The following is a 15,337-nucleotide window of genomic DNA, read 5'->3' on the forward strand; positions in this document are numbered from 1 at the left end:
GCCTCCTCCTCCTCCTCCTCCTCCTCCTCCTCCTCATCCTCCTCCTCCCCCTCCTCCTCATACTTCTCCATCATTCTTCTCTTATTCCTTCTCCTCCTTCTCCTCTTCCTACTCCTCCTCCACCTTCTCCTCCTTCATTCTCCTTCTCCTCCTCCTTCATCCTCCTCCTCCTCCTATTTCTCCTCCACCTCCTCCTCCTTCTCCTCTTCCTACTCCTCCTCCTTCTCCTCCTCCTCCTTCTCCTCCTCCTCCTCCTCCTCCTCCTCTGCCGATCTGTTGTCTTTAGGTTCCAAACAGAACAGACCTGTGTGTTTTCTGAGTAGAACTCATGTCTCAGGCCGGTTATGAACATCTCAATAGCAGAACCTACTCTACTATGGAGTTGGTTTACACCCAGGAACCTGAATTAGTTGTGTTGGCATAGGCAGTATCATTCATCCTGTATTAAGTATATAATATCAATCTATTCCCAAACACACCTGTATTGTTCTCCTATTTCGTATAATTACTATTCTGCCTTTTTCTGTTATTGATGTGGTTTGGTTACACCTTGATTTCCTCATTCTCTAGTGTGAATGGAGACTCATTTAATCCAATCGGTTAGCGGAGATAATAGCAACGTTAATCTCTCAGCTCAACTTTCTCTGTATGGAGTGTTTGCCAGCTCAGGCTAAGAAAGGCTTTCATCCGGATGTTATGATCCCAGCGTGGGGGGAAACATAATGTTTTGTCTCCCCTCTGCACGTGGGCGGTTGGGGGTTGGCGTGTGAGTGGGAGAATCGAACTGTTAACCTCAGCCGTCAGACTGCTGCTTCAGCTCTGTGTTCTCCACGTCCGATTAACTTTGTGGTCAGTCATCAAATCATCGGTCATTGAGACTTTAAGTGTTTTCCGTGGTGCAACCTCGTCATCGCTCGTAGCTCCGTATCCTTTGAGGTCTGTATAATAATAACTGTAAAGTTCTGGATTTTATCTACTTTGAGTTCATTAGTGATTGCTTAATGACTTGTTTCATGACTCAAAAGTCGTTCACTTTCTACTTTTGTACGGTTGTGCCCCTTTACACACTCATAAACGCACACAGGCATACACACACACGCACACACGCACTTACACACACGTATTTGTCATCTAAACCCAAGACCTCAAATAGCAGTCTCATGAAACGTGTCTGATATATTTGTCAGCCGAGCACTACTGATAGTTTAACGAAACGTCGGTGGCGAGACGCTATTTATCGTTAAAAAGTCCTTCTGCTTAACGAGAGGCTGCGGAGACTGAGGGCCTATAAAATATGTTCTGGAAGCTTCACTGATTCCAAGGTAGGGCGCCCACCAAAATAGCTGAGCGCGTTCGTTTGGATGACAGCGGCCGCGTCGTTCGTCTTCACTCGGAGAGAACTAGGAAGGTCTTTATAATATGAATGAGTGAAAGAGTGAAAGACTGTCTGAAGAATGGTGAGTGGTCACCCATTAGCGACAATTCACCATTCTTCAAACACTCTTTCCCAAAGGGAATTAACATACATATATTAATGCTTCGCTTTCTTCTGACAAATGTACTTACTGTTAGTCGCTTTGGATGAAAGCGTCTGCTAAATGCCCCCAAATGTAAAGGGAATTTACATTTCACGCTGAATTCCGATGCATGTCTTTTGCAGGTAGGGGTTAGGTTAAGGGTAAGGGCAGCTGACTTAAGGAGGTCTAAGGGGAGCTGACTTAAGGAGGCCTTAGGGGAGCAGATTGAAGGAGTTCTAAGGGGAGCCGACTCAAGGAAGGCCTAAGGGGTGCTGACTTAAGGAGGTCTAAGGGGAGGTGACCTAAGGGCAGCTGACTTAAGGAGGCCTTAGGGGAGCAGACTGAAGGAGTTCTAAGGGGAGCCGTCTCAAGGAAGGCCTAAGGGGTGCTGACTTAAGGAGGTCTAAGGGGAGGTGACCTAAGGGCAGCTGACTTAAGGAGGCCTCAGGGGAGCCGACTTAAGGAGGTCTAAGTGGAGCTGACTCAAGGAAGGCCTGGTGGACAGACATGGGGATTGAACCCGGTACCTTTGGGACGGAAGGTGAAGCTGGGATTCCCTCCCCCCCCTGTTCCGTTGAGGCTCCCCTGCGTCAGCTAAGGAAAGGTTTTGGCTAATGAAGGTAATTAGGATCAGGTGTGCGTGTGTGCCGCTGTGCAGCTGGATTGTGTGAATTAATAAGAAGCTGCTGATTCAGATTAAAGAGAGGCCGTTTCCCCCCGCTTTGATTGGTCGACAGGGCCCGATGAAAGAGCTTGTTCGGTTATTAATCGCAAGGCCAAGGCAAAGTGTGTGTTTGTGTGTGCGTACTTGCGTAATTATGTGCCTGTGCCCGTGTGTGTGTGTGTGTGTGTGTGTGTGTGTGCGTGCGTACGTGTGTGCCCGGGTCTGTGTGTGTGTGTGTGTGTTTATTTGTGTGTGAGCGTGCGTGTGCCTGTGCGCGTGTGTTTGTGTTTGTGTATGGGCGTTTGCGAGGAGTGTGTGTCGTACCGTTAATGTTAGTTTTCCCTGCTATGCTCCGGGGGGAGGTGGGGTTTAGCTGATTAATGGTCCAGATGCTGTCTCTCCCTGACTCCTTATCTCCGTCCTCCTCCTCGCCACGCCGTGACTCAGCAGGAAGAAAAAGATTCCATTTTTTTCAACTTTTACCTATTTTCCGCTGAGTCGCTTTCGACTGTCACCAACTGAGAATTCTGCAGGGTGGCTTCAAGCACGCTGACAAACACAAAGCATCATCAAACTTCTCTTAAGGGCTGACAGACGAGTTTAAGGGGACCCTAAGTGTGCTGCGGTGTGAGGGTGGGTTAGGTACGGACCCCTTCCTTGCAACTCCAAGGTCGGAGTGGGGGGGGGGGGGGGGGGGGGGGGGGCGGGGGAATCTTGGTGGTCCAAAAAGAATGGGGTTCAATTAGCTTAAGCGACCGCCCCGGAGATAAGTGACTCGTGACCTTTCAAGGTGAATCCAGTCTGTGTCCGTCCGTTCCTGCCTTCACCCCCTCGTCGCTTTTAAAATGTGTCGTGACGTGAGCTGGCTCCGTCGCTCTGTCCTGCGACGCGTGACGTCGGAGGGTCGATACGCGGCCGGCCCCCACCAGCGCAGAGCACTTTGTGGCCTTAATCACTCTAGTGTCCCGCAGCGGAACGCAGCCCCGGCCAAGAACTACCGGGCTTTTGGTCTGCTTCCCCTCAAGCATTGAAGTGGCTCATTAGCTCCCGTTAGCCGCACCGCGGGATCGGGATAACTAGCCTGGTCCTGACCCCCCCTCAGGTGGGGAGACTCCGACGGGTTGAGCTTTGTTAAGGTGACTGAATCCAAATCTAATACAGAATCTAGATACAGTTAAAACAGAGGGTTTGAGTATCAGCTAAGGGGATTAGGGCATCTTTGCTCAATGAAGGCCAGTACAGGTAGACTCAGGGGCGTAGGAATGAGTTTAACATTGGGGGGGACACATATCGGAAACCTGACAGATCCGTTAATGGTTTGAACAGAAATATGTCATAAATTAACACAAAAAAAAATCACAAATATATCTTATTCTACTAAAAAGATACATTTGTAAATGTAAAGGAAAACACATTTTCAATGGCAGTAATGAACTGATAAATATCAAATCGATTCTTTAATTTCACGCTCAATCATCCAGTTTTTTAGAATAAGAAGCGGTGACAAGACGCTGTGTTGCGCTTTCAAAATAAAATAAAATATTTTTCTCCCCCGGGTATAATTTTTAGGTGGGACAAATGCACCTGTCTCCAATATTGGAGGGGACACGTCCCCTCCGTCCCCCCCGGTTCCTACGCCCTTGGGTAGACTAAAGAGGTATCAAACCCAGAACCTTTCAGGGTCCAACACCCTAACCACTACTCCGTCCCGCATACCATATACTCATAAAACCCGGCAAACCAAGCGCAATGTTTACCAAAATGTATTTGTACCAAGTTTTAATCGCTCTGTGGATTAGGAAGGTGAACCAGACTGAAGCTGTGCGTGCTGCTGTGGTGATGTGCTGCGTGTCCGTAGGTTTAACTCACTGGGAGGAAACTCATGCACAGCACAGTGAAGATGTATTCTACTGTATTCTACTGTATTCTGCTGTATCCTACTATATTCTACTGTATTCTACTGTATCTACTATATTCTACTGTATTCTACTATATTCTACTGTATTCTACTGTGTTCTACTATTACCTATCTACCGTATTCCAGTGTATTGTACTATATTCTAGGGCTGGGCGATCAATTGAATTTCGATCTCGATTTCGATTTTAGCGTCAAACGATCAGAAAACTGATGTAATTTTCGATTTTTTTCATTATTATTATTTTTTTAAGTTTTATAGAAAGTGCAGAACAGCTGGATACATATCTGTACATTATTTTAGATTTGAACATTTTCTTTTTGACCATTTTGTGTATTTCTTTAAGGCAAAATTTCAAAGTTCTAAGTTACAAAGTGTTTTTGGGAGAGACATGCTGAATGTTTTCAAACTCAAAAATAATCGTTTGAATAATCTTGATTTTAATATTGACCAAAATAATCGTGATATGATTTTTACCATAATCGAGCAGCCCTACTATATTCTACTGTATTCCACTGTATTCTACTGTATTCTACTGTATTCTACTATATTCTACTGTATTCTACTATATTCTACTATATTCTACTGTATTCTACTGTATTCCACTATATTCTACTGTATTCTACTGTATTCTACTGTATTCTACTATATTCTACTGTACTCCACTATATTCTACTGTATTCTACTGTGTTCTATTGTATTCTACTGTATTCCATCATTGGTTCCAGACCCCTCACAGTGTGTGTGTATGTGTGTGTCCTCCCCCCCGCCCCAGGTGTGAGTTTGTCTCTCCATGGGTCGGACCCCCGCTGGCAGAGCCCCCAGCGCTGCCGAGCGGCCCTGCGTCCCTCCACCTCCTCCTTCACCTCCTCCCGGGGCCCCGACGCCCGCGGCCCCTCCTTCCTCACCCGCGGCTGGGCCGACATCATGGAGGAGGCCTCCGCAGGGGGGACCCCCAACGGGGGCCTCACGCCCGGACAGGAGCCCCCACCCGTCGGTGAGGGGGTGGGGGGGGTGTCTGTGTGTGTGTGTGAGTTTTTGTGTTTGTGGGGGTGGTGTGTGTGTGTTTGTGTGTGCGTGTGTGGGGGAGGGGGTGTTTGTGTGTTTGTGTGTCTGTGTCGTGTGGGGGGGGGGTTGTGTGTGTGGGGTGGGGGGAGTGTGTGTGTGTGTGTGTGTGTGTGTGTGTGTGTGTGGAAAACGCACATTCAGACACACAAAGGCTTAAGTGGATTTGGACAAAAGCGTCTGCTAAATGCCCTACACGGCGTGTCTGAGTGTCTGTGTGTGTGTGTGTGTCTGTGTGTGTGTGTGTGTCTGTGCGTTTGTGTGTGTGTGTGTGTCTGTGTTTGTGTGTGTCTGTGTGTTTGTGTGTGTGTGTGTGTCTGTGTTTGTGTGTGTCTGTGTGTTTGTGTGTGTGTGTGTGTTTGTGTGTCTGTGTTTGTGTGTGTCTGTGTGTGTGTGTATGAGAATGTGTGTGTCTGTGTGTTTGTGTGTGTGTGTGTGTGTCTGTGTTTGTGTGTGTCTGTGTGTCTGTGTGTGTGTGTCTGTGTGGGTGTGTGTGTGTGTCTGTGTGTTTGTGTGTCTGTGTGTGTGTGTGTGTGTGTGTGTGTGTACCTAACTCCGCCCTCCTGTCCCCCTGCTCCAGCTGTGAAAGACGTGCAGGTGGTCCTGGAGAGGGGCCCCCAGCGGGGCCGCTCCGAGGGCCCAAGCAGCCCCTCCACGGGGGACGACTCCACGCTGCTCAACCCCGCCACCCACAGCAGCATCCTGGACGAGCACACGGGCAGCGAGCCCAACCTGGAGGTCAGTCCCGCAGGGCTTCTCTAGTCCCCAGGCCGCCCGTGGACCGATAGGGGGTCTACAGACCCACCGTCGACCGGTCAGCGGGTCTACAGACCCACCGTCGACCGGTCAGGGGGTCTACAGACCCACCGTCGACCGGTCAGGGGGTCTACAGACCCACCATGGACCGGTGAGGGGGCCTACAGACCCACCGTCGACCGGTGAGGGGGTCTACAGACCCACCGTCGACCGGTCAGCGGGTCTACAGACCCACCGTCGACCGGTTAGGGGGTCTACAGACCCACCGTCGTCCGATAGGGGGTCTACAGACCCACCGTCAACCGGTCAGGGGGTCTACAGACCCAACGTCGACCGGTCAGCGGGTCTACAGACCCACCGTCGACCGGTTAGGGGGCCTACAGACCCACCGTCGACCGGTTAGGGGGTCTACAGACCCACCGTCGACCGGTGTTGGGGTCTACAGACCCACCGTCGACCGGTCAGGGGGTCTACAGACCCACCATGGACCGGTTAGGGGGTCTACAGACCCACCGTCGACCGGTTAGGGGGCCTACAGACCCACCGTCGACCGGTGTGGGGGTCTACAGACCCACCGTCGACCGGTCAGGGGGTCTACAGACCCACCGTCGACCTTTAGTCCTAAAGTCCTTGCATGGACCGGTTTTCATTGCCAGTCAAAATGTATAAATGTATCTATATATTTCTTTTTTCGGTAAAGGGCTGCTTGATTATGGGAAAAATCATAATCACGATTATTTTGGTCAATATTTAAATCACGATTATTCAAACAATTATTTTTGAGTTTTAGAACAGGTTGTATTTATTCAGCATGTCTCTCCCAAAAAAAACTTTGTAACTGGGAACTTTGAAATTTCGCCTTAAAAAAATACACAAAATGGTCAAAAAGAAAATGCTCAAATCTAAAATAATATACAGATATGTGTCCAGCTGTTCTGCCCTTTCTATAAAACATAAAATTATAAATCGAAAAACTTGATTATGTTAATTTTTTGATCGCTAAAATCGAAATCGCAATCAAAATTCGATTACTCGTCCAGCCCTAATGTGTGTGTGCCGGTCTCTGGATTAAATCTCATATTGTTACTTGCTAATTTTTATTTTACTTCCCTCTAGCTTCGTGATGATAGCGTCAACAGTGTCTAGTATTAATAATGAAACTATAGGACAGGTGGGGTGTGAAGGATCCACCACTGAACCATATTGGTTATTAATTCAGCGTTAAAACACATTAACCAAGGATGGGACCTCCTTCTCTGACTGATCTTCACACAAACTAAGATTCATTGTTCTCGCCAGCAGAACATCTGGTGTCAGAGTTTCAGCCCTGTATCATTTTACTGTACTTCTTCGCACAGCACTTTGCTATAGTCACTCATTTAGTTTGAATACTTCGCTTTTTTCTCAGGCGCGCAATCAAACGCTCTGGATTAATGTGCTAAATTTCCTCATGCACAAGTACCGTGAAACGTAAGCCTGAGTTACCCACCTTTACCTAAATATCTATCCAGGGTCTGACAGCGTGACTTCTCTTTCACTCCATGAGTTGTATTCCTGATACGGCGCTCTTTGTCTGTCCCCGCCCCCTCGGGTCGATGGCGTCCAATCAGAGCGCGAGGAGCCGGTCCAGCGGCCTCTGCTTCAGCGACGGGAAGTGCCGCATCGACTACATCCTGGTTTACAAGAAGTCCAGCAACCAATCGGAGAAGAGGGAGGTTTTCGAGAGGAACATGCGTGCGGAGGGTTTGCACATGGAGAAAGAGGCAAGGACCCAGGATTCAAACCTTCACTTTGGAGACTCTACACAATATATTATACCTGTAACTATGTAGTATTAAAGCATATATTATATATTTTACTGAGGAGGCTCTGTATGTAACTGCGTATATACTCTCCAACATACTATTGTAGCATATATTATATATTATTATTATATTATATATTTGAAGCATTAATACGACAGTAGAGGCAATGTTCTGACCAAGTGAGAAATCCTGTTTGATGTCTTATGTTTATTTACTTATTTTCCTTGTGTGTTTTTGTGTGTGTGTGTGTGTGTGTGTGTGTGTGTGTGTGTGTGAGACAGTCCTCGGTCACCAATAGCGACGTGATTTTCCTGAAGCTCCACGCTCCGTGGGACGTTCTGTGTCGCTACGCCGAGCTCATGAACATACGCATGCCCTTCAGGTGAGGGTGGGTGTGTGTGTGTGTGTTTGTGTGTGTGTGTGTGTGTGGGTGTGGGTGTTGGTGCGTGTGTTTGTATGTGGGTGTGAGTACATGTGTGTGTGTGTGTGTGCATGTGTGCGTCAATGCGCGGGTGTATGTTTGTATGTGCATGTGCGTAAGTGTGTGTGTGTGTGTGCGTACGTGTTTGTGCGTGTTCATACGTGTATTTGTTTATATGTGCATGTGTGCGTGCGTCAATTTATGTGTGTGTAAGTGTGTGTTTGTATGTGTGTGTTTGTGTGTGTGCCTGTGTGTGTGCCTGTGTGTGTGTTTGCGTGCTTGCGTCAGTGCGTGCGTATGTGTGTGCGTGTGTGTGTGTGTGTGTCTACACCTGGCTGTTCAGCCTCTATCATATCAGAGTGCTGTAAGGTTTAATGTTGCTTAATATAAAAACATCAGAAGTAGTAGAATAGTAGTAGAATTTGGTCATTAGCTTCCATTTAATTATATTGTAACACAATGTGGATTTTTGTTGTCGTTTCATTTATATGTCGATATTTTAGGAGGAAAATCTTTTACATGCACCGAAGACACAAGTTTATGAGTCGGTGAGTCATACGGTCGATATGCAATCATTTCTTGCATCTGTCCTCGTTTTAATTTAAATTAATGATTTGTTCAACAGAACACTCTGGTCAGCGGTGTTGAACCTTGTTTTGTCCTGAACGCACCCTATTAGGTGTTTTTAACCTTGTTTTGTCCTTAACGCATCCTGTTGACCAGTTTGGACCATTTTTTATCCTGAACACACCCTGTTCAGCAATTTTGAACCCTGTTTTGTCCTGTACACACCCTGTTCAGCGATTTTGACCCGTGTTTTGCCCTGAAGGCACCTTATTGAACGGTTTTGAACCTTGTTTTGTCCTGAACGCACCATGTTGAGCGGCTTTGACCCTGTTTTGTCCTGAGCGCACCATGTTGAGCGGTCTTTAACCGTGTTTTGTCCTGAATGCATCATGTTGAGCAGTTCTGAACGATGATTTGCCGTGAATGCACCATTTTGATTGGCTTTAATTTGAACCATTTTTTGTCCTGAACACACCATGTTCAGCGATTTTGAACAGTGTTTTGTCCTGAAAAAAAACAGTTGAGCGGCCTTTAACCGTGTTTTGTCCTGAACGCCCCCCGCAGGATGGAGAAGAGGATCAACAAGGTCCGCGGCTGGCTCCCACGCAAACCCATGAAGTTCACCAGCGATACGCTGCCGGACCTGGAGGAGAACGAGAGCTTCACCGCCCCTTTCAGCCGCTCCAGGATCCACCAGTGAGCTGAACTTAACCTCACTTAACCTAACTTAATTTCACTTTACCTCACTTAACCTCACCTAACTTAACCTAACTAACGTAACTTAACCTAATTTAACCTAACCTAACTATGGTGACTCAGCCCCTCTATAGTGATCGTGAAGAATCACCCCCTAGTGTACGTTTGGTGTAAAGACAAGCTATCGTGTCTGTTGAACAGAGGTATGAATGGAAAACCTGTTCACAACATTGCCTCATGACGTGTGTGTGTGTGTGTGTGTGTGTGTGTGTGAGTGAGTGTACAATTCGGCCAAACCACGCAGCACGTGGAGGTCTTTAGGTGCCTTGCTCAGGGACACCTTGAAACTCGGCTAGGAGTAGCCGGGGATTGAACCAGCAACCTGCCTGTTGCCAGACACCCTGATATCAAACGTTTGTAGTAGATGGTTGTGTTGTTGACCGTGTTCAGTTCAGACAGATGTTTCCTGTGGTCGTTAGCCAACACCTTGCGAGGGAGTCGCAGCTCGGGCCAAATGTGGACATGACTTGACTTTACTTGGCGAATATGCAGAAGGACCAAACTCAAAAAGTATCAGTAATGAGGCAGAAGCACGTTAATACATCTCTCTATCATGAGATCATTACAATCCTCAGCAGCTGCCCTGCTATTCGAGGGTTTCGTTCCCCTGCTGTAAAGTTAAGTTGTTAAATGGGGCTAAAGGGTCCTAAGGTAACACCAGCCACCAGCCAGGCAGCTCGATGTGATCACTTAGCAGCTCAAACCCTTCTGGGTGACCTATTAAAGGATGGCTCGGCCAGCAGGTGCTTTACTTTCTGAAGGGAGTTCTGGACCCAGTGTTTAACATGCACTTATTTCACCGCGGTAAAATTTGTGTCCCCATTGGGAATGTTCACATGGACAGGGTTAGTGTTTTCAACTCCAGGTAGGGCCAGTCATCACTGGACCCAGGGCTGGGAGTCCTGCCATCCACACCATATGCTGCTCCCTGGACTCAAGCCTGTCCTGACCGATGCTTAGCCTCTACTCTATCAGGCCCTCACTCTCTGTTACATGCTCGCTCTCTCTCGCTCTCTCTCTCTCTCTCTCTCTCTCTCTCTCTCTCTCTCTACCTCTCTCTCTCTCGCTCTCTCTCTCTCTCTCGCTCTCTCGCTCTCTCTCTCTCTCTACCTCTCTCTCTACCTCTCTCTCGCTCTATACCTCGCTCTCTCTCGCTCTCACTCTCTCTATTAAATTTCCTGACAGTGTCTTTGACCTTCACCATACAATAGGTATAGTGTGTGACTCTCTCACTCTCCGTCACTGTCTCTCATTCTCTCTTTCTATTCTTACTGGCTTTATGTCTCCCCCACCCCCCATCGGTTTTGATCTTTGAACCCTAGTATTCAACTCACACACATACACACACACACACACACACACACACACACACACACACACACACACACACACACACACCACACACACACGTAAAGTATTTATCCTGATGTTAAAGCTGCACATTGTGGCGTTTTCCCTGCAGCTATTTACTCAATGGACTGGACTCCATAATTCCTGATGAATAAAGAGGACGAAAAATCCGAGGCGGCCGCAACCGTATTGTGAGCATTATCCAGAACTGTGGCAACCCCTCCAGCCACTAGGGGCCACCAATGGGAAAACATACATAGTGCAGCTTTAACACTTCAGGCCTCTCCTTGTTCCCTTGTCACAGTTTCATCATCCACAACAAGGACACCTTCTTCAACAACGCCACGCGCTCACGCATCGTCCACCACGTCCTGCAGAGGGTCAAGTACGAGGAGGGCAAGAACAAGATCGGTGAGGCCTTCCGGAGCTTTCCGTGCCTAGCCGATTTTATCGCTGTAGCCCTTGGGGCTGTGGTCCAATCATCGCTCTGTTTTGCTCTTTGACCCCTTGCATACATGTATAAACTTTGACGCACACACACACACACACACACACACACACACACACGTATAGTATTTATCAAGTACAAGGGCGGCAAAAACAAGATAAGTACAAGGTAAGGCCTTCCGGAGCTTTCTGTGTCTAGTCGATTTTATCAGTGTGGCCCTTGGGATGTGTTCCAATCGTAGTTCTTAAGCCATTTCAATCGTTTCCTACTGCACCGTTTTTTGTTCCTGATTGTTTTCGACCAGACCAATAAGTAAGCGAGAGAAGCATCCTAAAGAGTTAGCTGAAGCCGTGTCAGAGCAAGGACACATCAAAGTATCCTCCTCAAGTGCTCAGGAAAGTTTGATTCGACTATGTCGTTAGACATACCTCCAACAAGCAAATCAGACGTGCCTCACATTCATCCATTCATACACACATTCACACACCGACGGCGGTGTCAGACACACAGACGACAGCGAGCTAGTCGGGAGCAGTCAGGGTGGGGCGTCTTGCTCAGCGACACCTCGACACTCACGCTAGGAAGAGCCAGGGTTTCAAACTTGCAATCTTCTGGTTACCAGCCAACCCACTGTGCCTCATGAGCCACATGCCGCCCGTGAATGAGCCGAAGGAGGCATAGAAGTTGTTTTGCAACGTAGCCTTTATAAAATAGTTCTGGCCTCCAGGTGCTTTGCGCGCTCACGTCGTTTCATTCAAGTTTCTGCTGTTTTCGGGACATTCAGCATCCCTCGGCCAATTTAGCTGAACAAGAAGCCCAGAGAGAGGGAGAATGGGACGCAGAGGGGGGGGGGGAGCTCGTTCAGACGACTCAGCTCAAAGCGCGTGGAGCATGTCACGTTAAAAGGTCGCGTTGACAGGATTCTGTGGAGCGAGCAGCACCAAGGTTCGACCTGGGAAGGGATTCCTGCACCATGGGCAGAGCGTGAAGCGCCTGCCTCTGGTTTCTCCCGACCTCCGTCCAACTCTGTGTAAAGCCTTGTTCAGAGCAGCCAGCGGCTATTTCTGAAGTATTGATCAAACCAGAGCCATGTCCTATTCCTGCTCCTACATTAGAGGGTTTTTTTTCACGTTCTTTTTTTACATTTTGTCGTTTAGCGGTGGCCTCAGACACTATTTAAACCGTAAGATCAATTATAGTATTGGAGAGAATATATAAAAAGAAACAAAAGTAGAGCTTCAGGAATCTGAAAGTAAAAAGGATCGTCATTTATAGTCCAGAACATCACAGGGCTAAGTACATATGTATCGGTTGAACACCAAGCCTTTTGAAAGCAGTTAAAGTTTAAACCGGATAACTCTGGCATTACTGAAATATTATAAGGGCTTATTTTAGAGTGTTTCGTGTTTTTGTTGTTGCGGTTTTGCTGTTGCTGCCATCGCACTTTCTCCGGGTTTTCTGAAAATGTGTTTTTAATCTCCTTGATCTCCAGCCTCTGTTCCTCTGGTGATAAGGAGACGCTTTTTTATCTCATCAAATGATCACCTTGGTGGATGCAACACATGAATAATTGCTGTGTTTGTGTCCGTGCTTCCCTGAATGTCAGCCTCTCTCTGTGTGTGTCGATTTGATTCCAGGGCTCAACCGGTTGCTCAGCAACAATTCATACGAGGCAGCGTTTCCTCTGCACGAGGTAATCATTTAGATAAATAAAGATCAAACAATTAATGTCATCTTCCTAATAATGTCTCCAAATATGTTGTGTGTGTGGTTGTGTGTGTGTGTGGGTGTGTGTGTGTGTGTGTGTGTTTGTGTGCGTTAAGACTTGAAGTTCTGGTGAGTGTGTGTATGTGTGTTAAGGACTTGAGGTTCTGGTTAGTGTGTGTAACCCATATGCATGTGTGTGTGTGTATGGGACGTTTGTGAGAAATTGATTGAGGCTTAAAGGAAGTATAAATATCATCATGCATTATCTTATCTTGCCTACATGACAGAAATCAGTGTGGAAAAAGGAAACTAAGGCCAGCATTCCGAGGGAAACCCATCCTCCATGTGTCACTCGTCTTACCTCCTGACTGACGGACCTCCTTATCTCTGTCACTCATTACATCCTGAGGACATTCACCTGTCACTGCCGCCCCTGAGATGAACCCCGGTTACTTAACTGATTTTAAATAGGCCCCTATAAAGCTGTAAACCTCTCTATACCTGGCCCATGTCCTCCTGAGAATAGGGGACAGGGAGGGCTTTATGACGGCCATGAGGGAGAGAGGCCCCAACCCTGCATTCTTTCTCTCACTTTACTTATACTGACTTATAGGTTAAGGTTAACTAGTTAATACTGCAGTTAGAGTCAAACACTGCCTGTTTTATGGATGTATACCACAATATCACACAGTGGTATTGTTACCACTGTGTGATATTGTGTGTGTGTGTGTGTGTGTGTGTGTGTGTGTGTGTGTGTGTGTGTGTGTCACCTGAGGCTCTGGTTAGTGTGTGTGACCCTATGTGTGTGTGTGTGTGTGTGTGTGTGTGTGTGTGTGTGTGTGTGTGTGTCACCTGAGGCTCTGGTTAGTGTGTGTGACCCTTTGTGTCTGTGTGTGTGTGTGTGTCTGTGTGTGTGTGTGTGTGTGTGTGTGTGTGTCACCTGAGGCTCTGGTTAGTGTGTGTGACCCTTTGTGTGTGTGTGTGTGTGTGTGTGTGTGTGTGTGTGTGTGTGACCTGAGGCTCTGGTTAGTCAGTGTGTGTGACCTGAGGCTCTGGTTAGTCAGTGTGTGTGACCCTATGCCCGTGTCCCTGTGTGTCTCCAGGGCAGTTACCGGAGCCGGAAATCAGTGCGGACCCACGGGGCGGAGAACCACCGCCACCTGCTGTTCGAGTGCTGGGCCTGGTGGGGCGTGTGGTACAAGTACCAGCCACTGGACCTCATCCGGTGGGTCCCCCCGCCGCGGCTAACTAGCCTAGCATCAACCCCCACCTAGGCTAACTAGCCTAGCATCAACACCCATGGAGGCTGACTAGCCTACCATCAACACCCGCGGAGGCTAACTTGCGTAGCATCACCCCCCGACGGAGGCTACCTAGCATAGCATCAACCCCCACCTAGGCTAACTAGCGTAGCATCAACTCCCAACGGAGGCTGACTAGCCTACCATCAACACCCGCGGAGGCTAACTAGCGTAGCATCACCCCCAACGGAGGCTAACTAGCCTACCATCAGCCCAGACGAAGGCTAACTAGCGTAGCATGAGCCCCGACGGAGGCTACCTAGCGTAGCATCAACCCCCGGCGCAGGCTAACTAGCGTAGCATCACCCCAAACCGAGGCTAACTAGCCTAGCATCAGCCCAGACGAAGGCTAACTAGCGTAGCATGAGCCCCGACGGAGGCTACCTAGCGTAGCATCAACTCCCGGCGCAGGCTAACTAGCCTAGCATCATCGCCCACGGGGGCTAACTAGTGTAGCATGAGCCCGACGAAGGCTGGTTGCTTAGCAGCAGCATTTATAGTTTTCCAGGGAGATTCCATAAAGCGATGAAGAAGCCTGGATGACTCGATCTTTCGTTAGTGGCTGTGCAAATACATTTATCCGTATGTAAACACGTTCCTCGTAGTATGGCGATAATCCGATCATTCAGCCTTGATCAAAGTAAGGTGCGCATGTTAACGCATCCGCCTTTGCATACGCACCAACGCATATTTGTCAACTCAGTTCCAGTAAAAACGATTTAATCCTTATTTCAAATGTCCGTATGCTGAGGACAAACCCAGAAGCAGCCGATCTGGTGTGTGAAGGTTTCCCCTCCTTATTGCTCACATGACAGTCGTCCCTCTCTGCTCGTTAAGCCCCGCTAGCTGGGTCGGGCCTCCGAGCCGCTCCCTGGAGACCCCATAAGGAGGTCAGGCTCTGGGGTTGATGTAGTAGGGTATCGATCGCGTCGGCCTCTCCACTGAAGATGGCGCTGATAAAACGGCTCTCATCAGAGGCTCAGAGATGTACAGTCATTAAATAGTCAGCTGTATCCACGAGTGGTCAAGTCGTCAATATTAATTGTCTCACCTCTGGACGTCTC

At 48.1% G+C, this 15,337-nt stretch overlaps 1 protein-coding gene across 1 annotated transcript in view; it reads left to right on the forward strand.

Annotated features, from left to right (window-relative positions):
- The window catches only part of LOC307075134 (anoctamin-4-like), a gene marked incomplete at both ends in the record, with an annotated part of 46,528 nt that overhangs the window by 9,445 nt on the left and 21,746 nt on the right, over nt 1-15,337 (forward strand). The window contains 9 exons of the mRNA XM_079735638.1: nt 4,873-5,094; nt 5,743-5,900; nt 7,529-7,681; nt 8,005-8,105; nt 8,648-8,692; nt 9,276-9,407; nt 11,122-11,228; nt 12,903-12,958; nt 14,076-14,197. Of these exons, the coding sequence (XP_079591764.1) occupies nt 4,873-5,094; nt 5,743-5,900; nt 7,529-7,681; nt 8,005-8,105; nt 8,648-8,692; nt 9,276-9,407; nt 11,122-11,228; nt 12,903-12,958; nt 14,076-14,197 (1,096 nt within the window). The remainder of the gene's footprint in view (nt 1-4,872; nt 5,095-5,742; nt 5,901-7,528; nt 7,682-8,004; nt 8,106-8,647; nt 8,693-9,275; nt 9,408-11,121; nt 11,229-12,902; nt 12,959-14,075; nt 14,198-15,337) is intronic.

Source organism: Pollachius pollachius (assembly GCF_949987615.1).
Source record: "Pollachius pollachius genome assembly, chromosome: 4".
NCBI classification, from domain to species: Eukaryota; Metazoa; Chordata; class Actinopteri; order Gadiformes; family Gadidae; genus Pollachius; species Pollachius pollachius.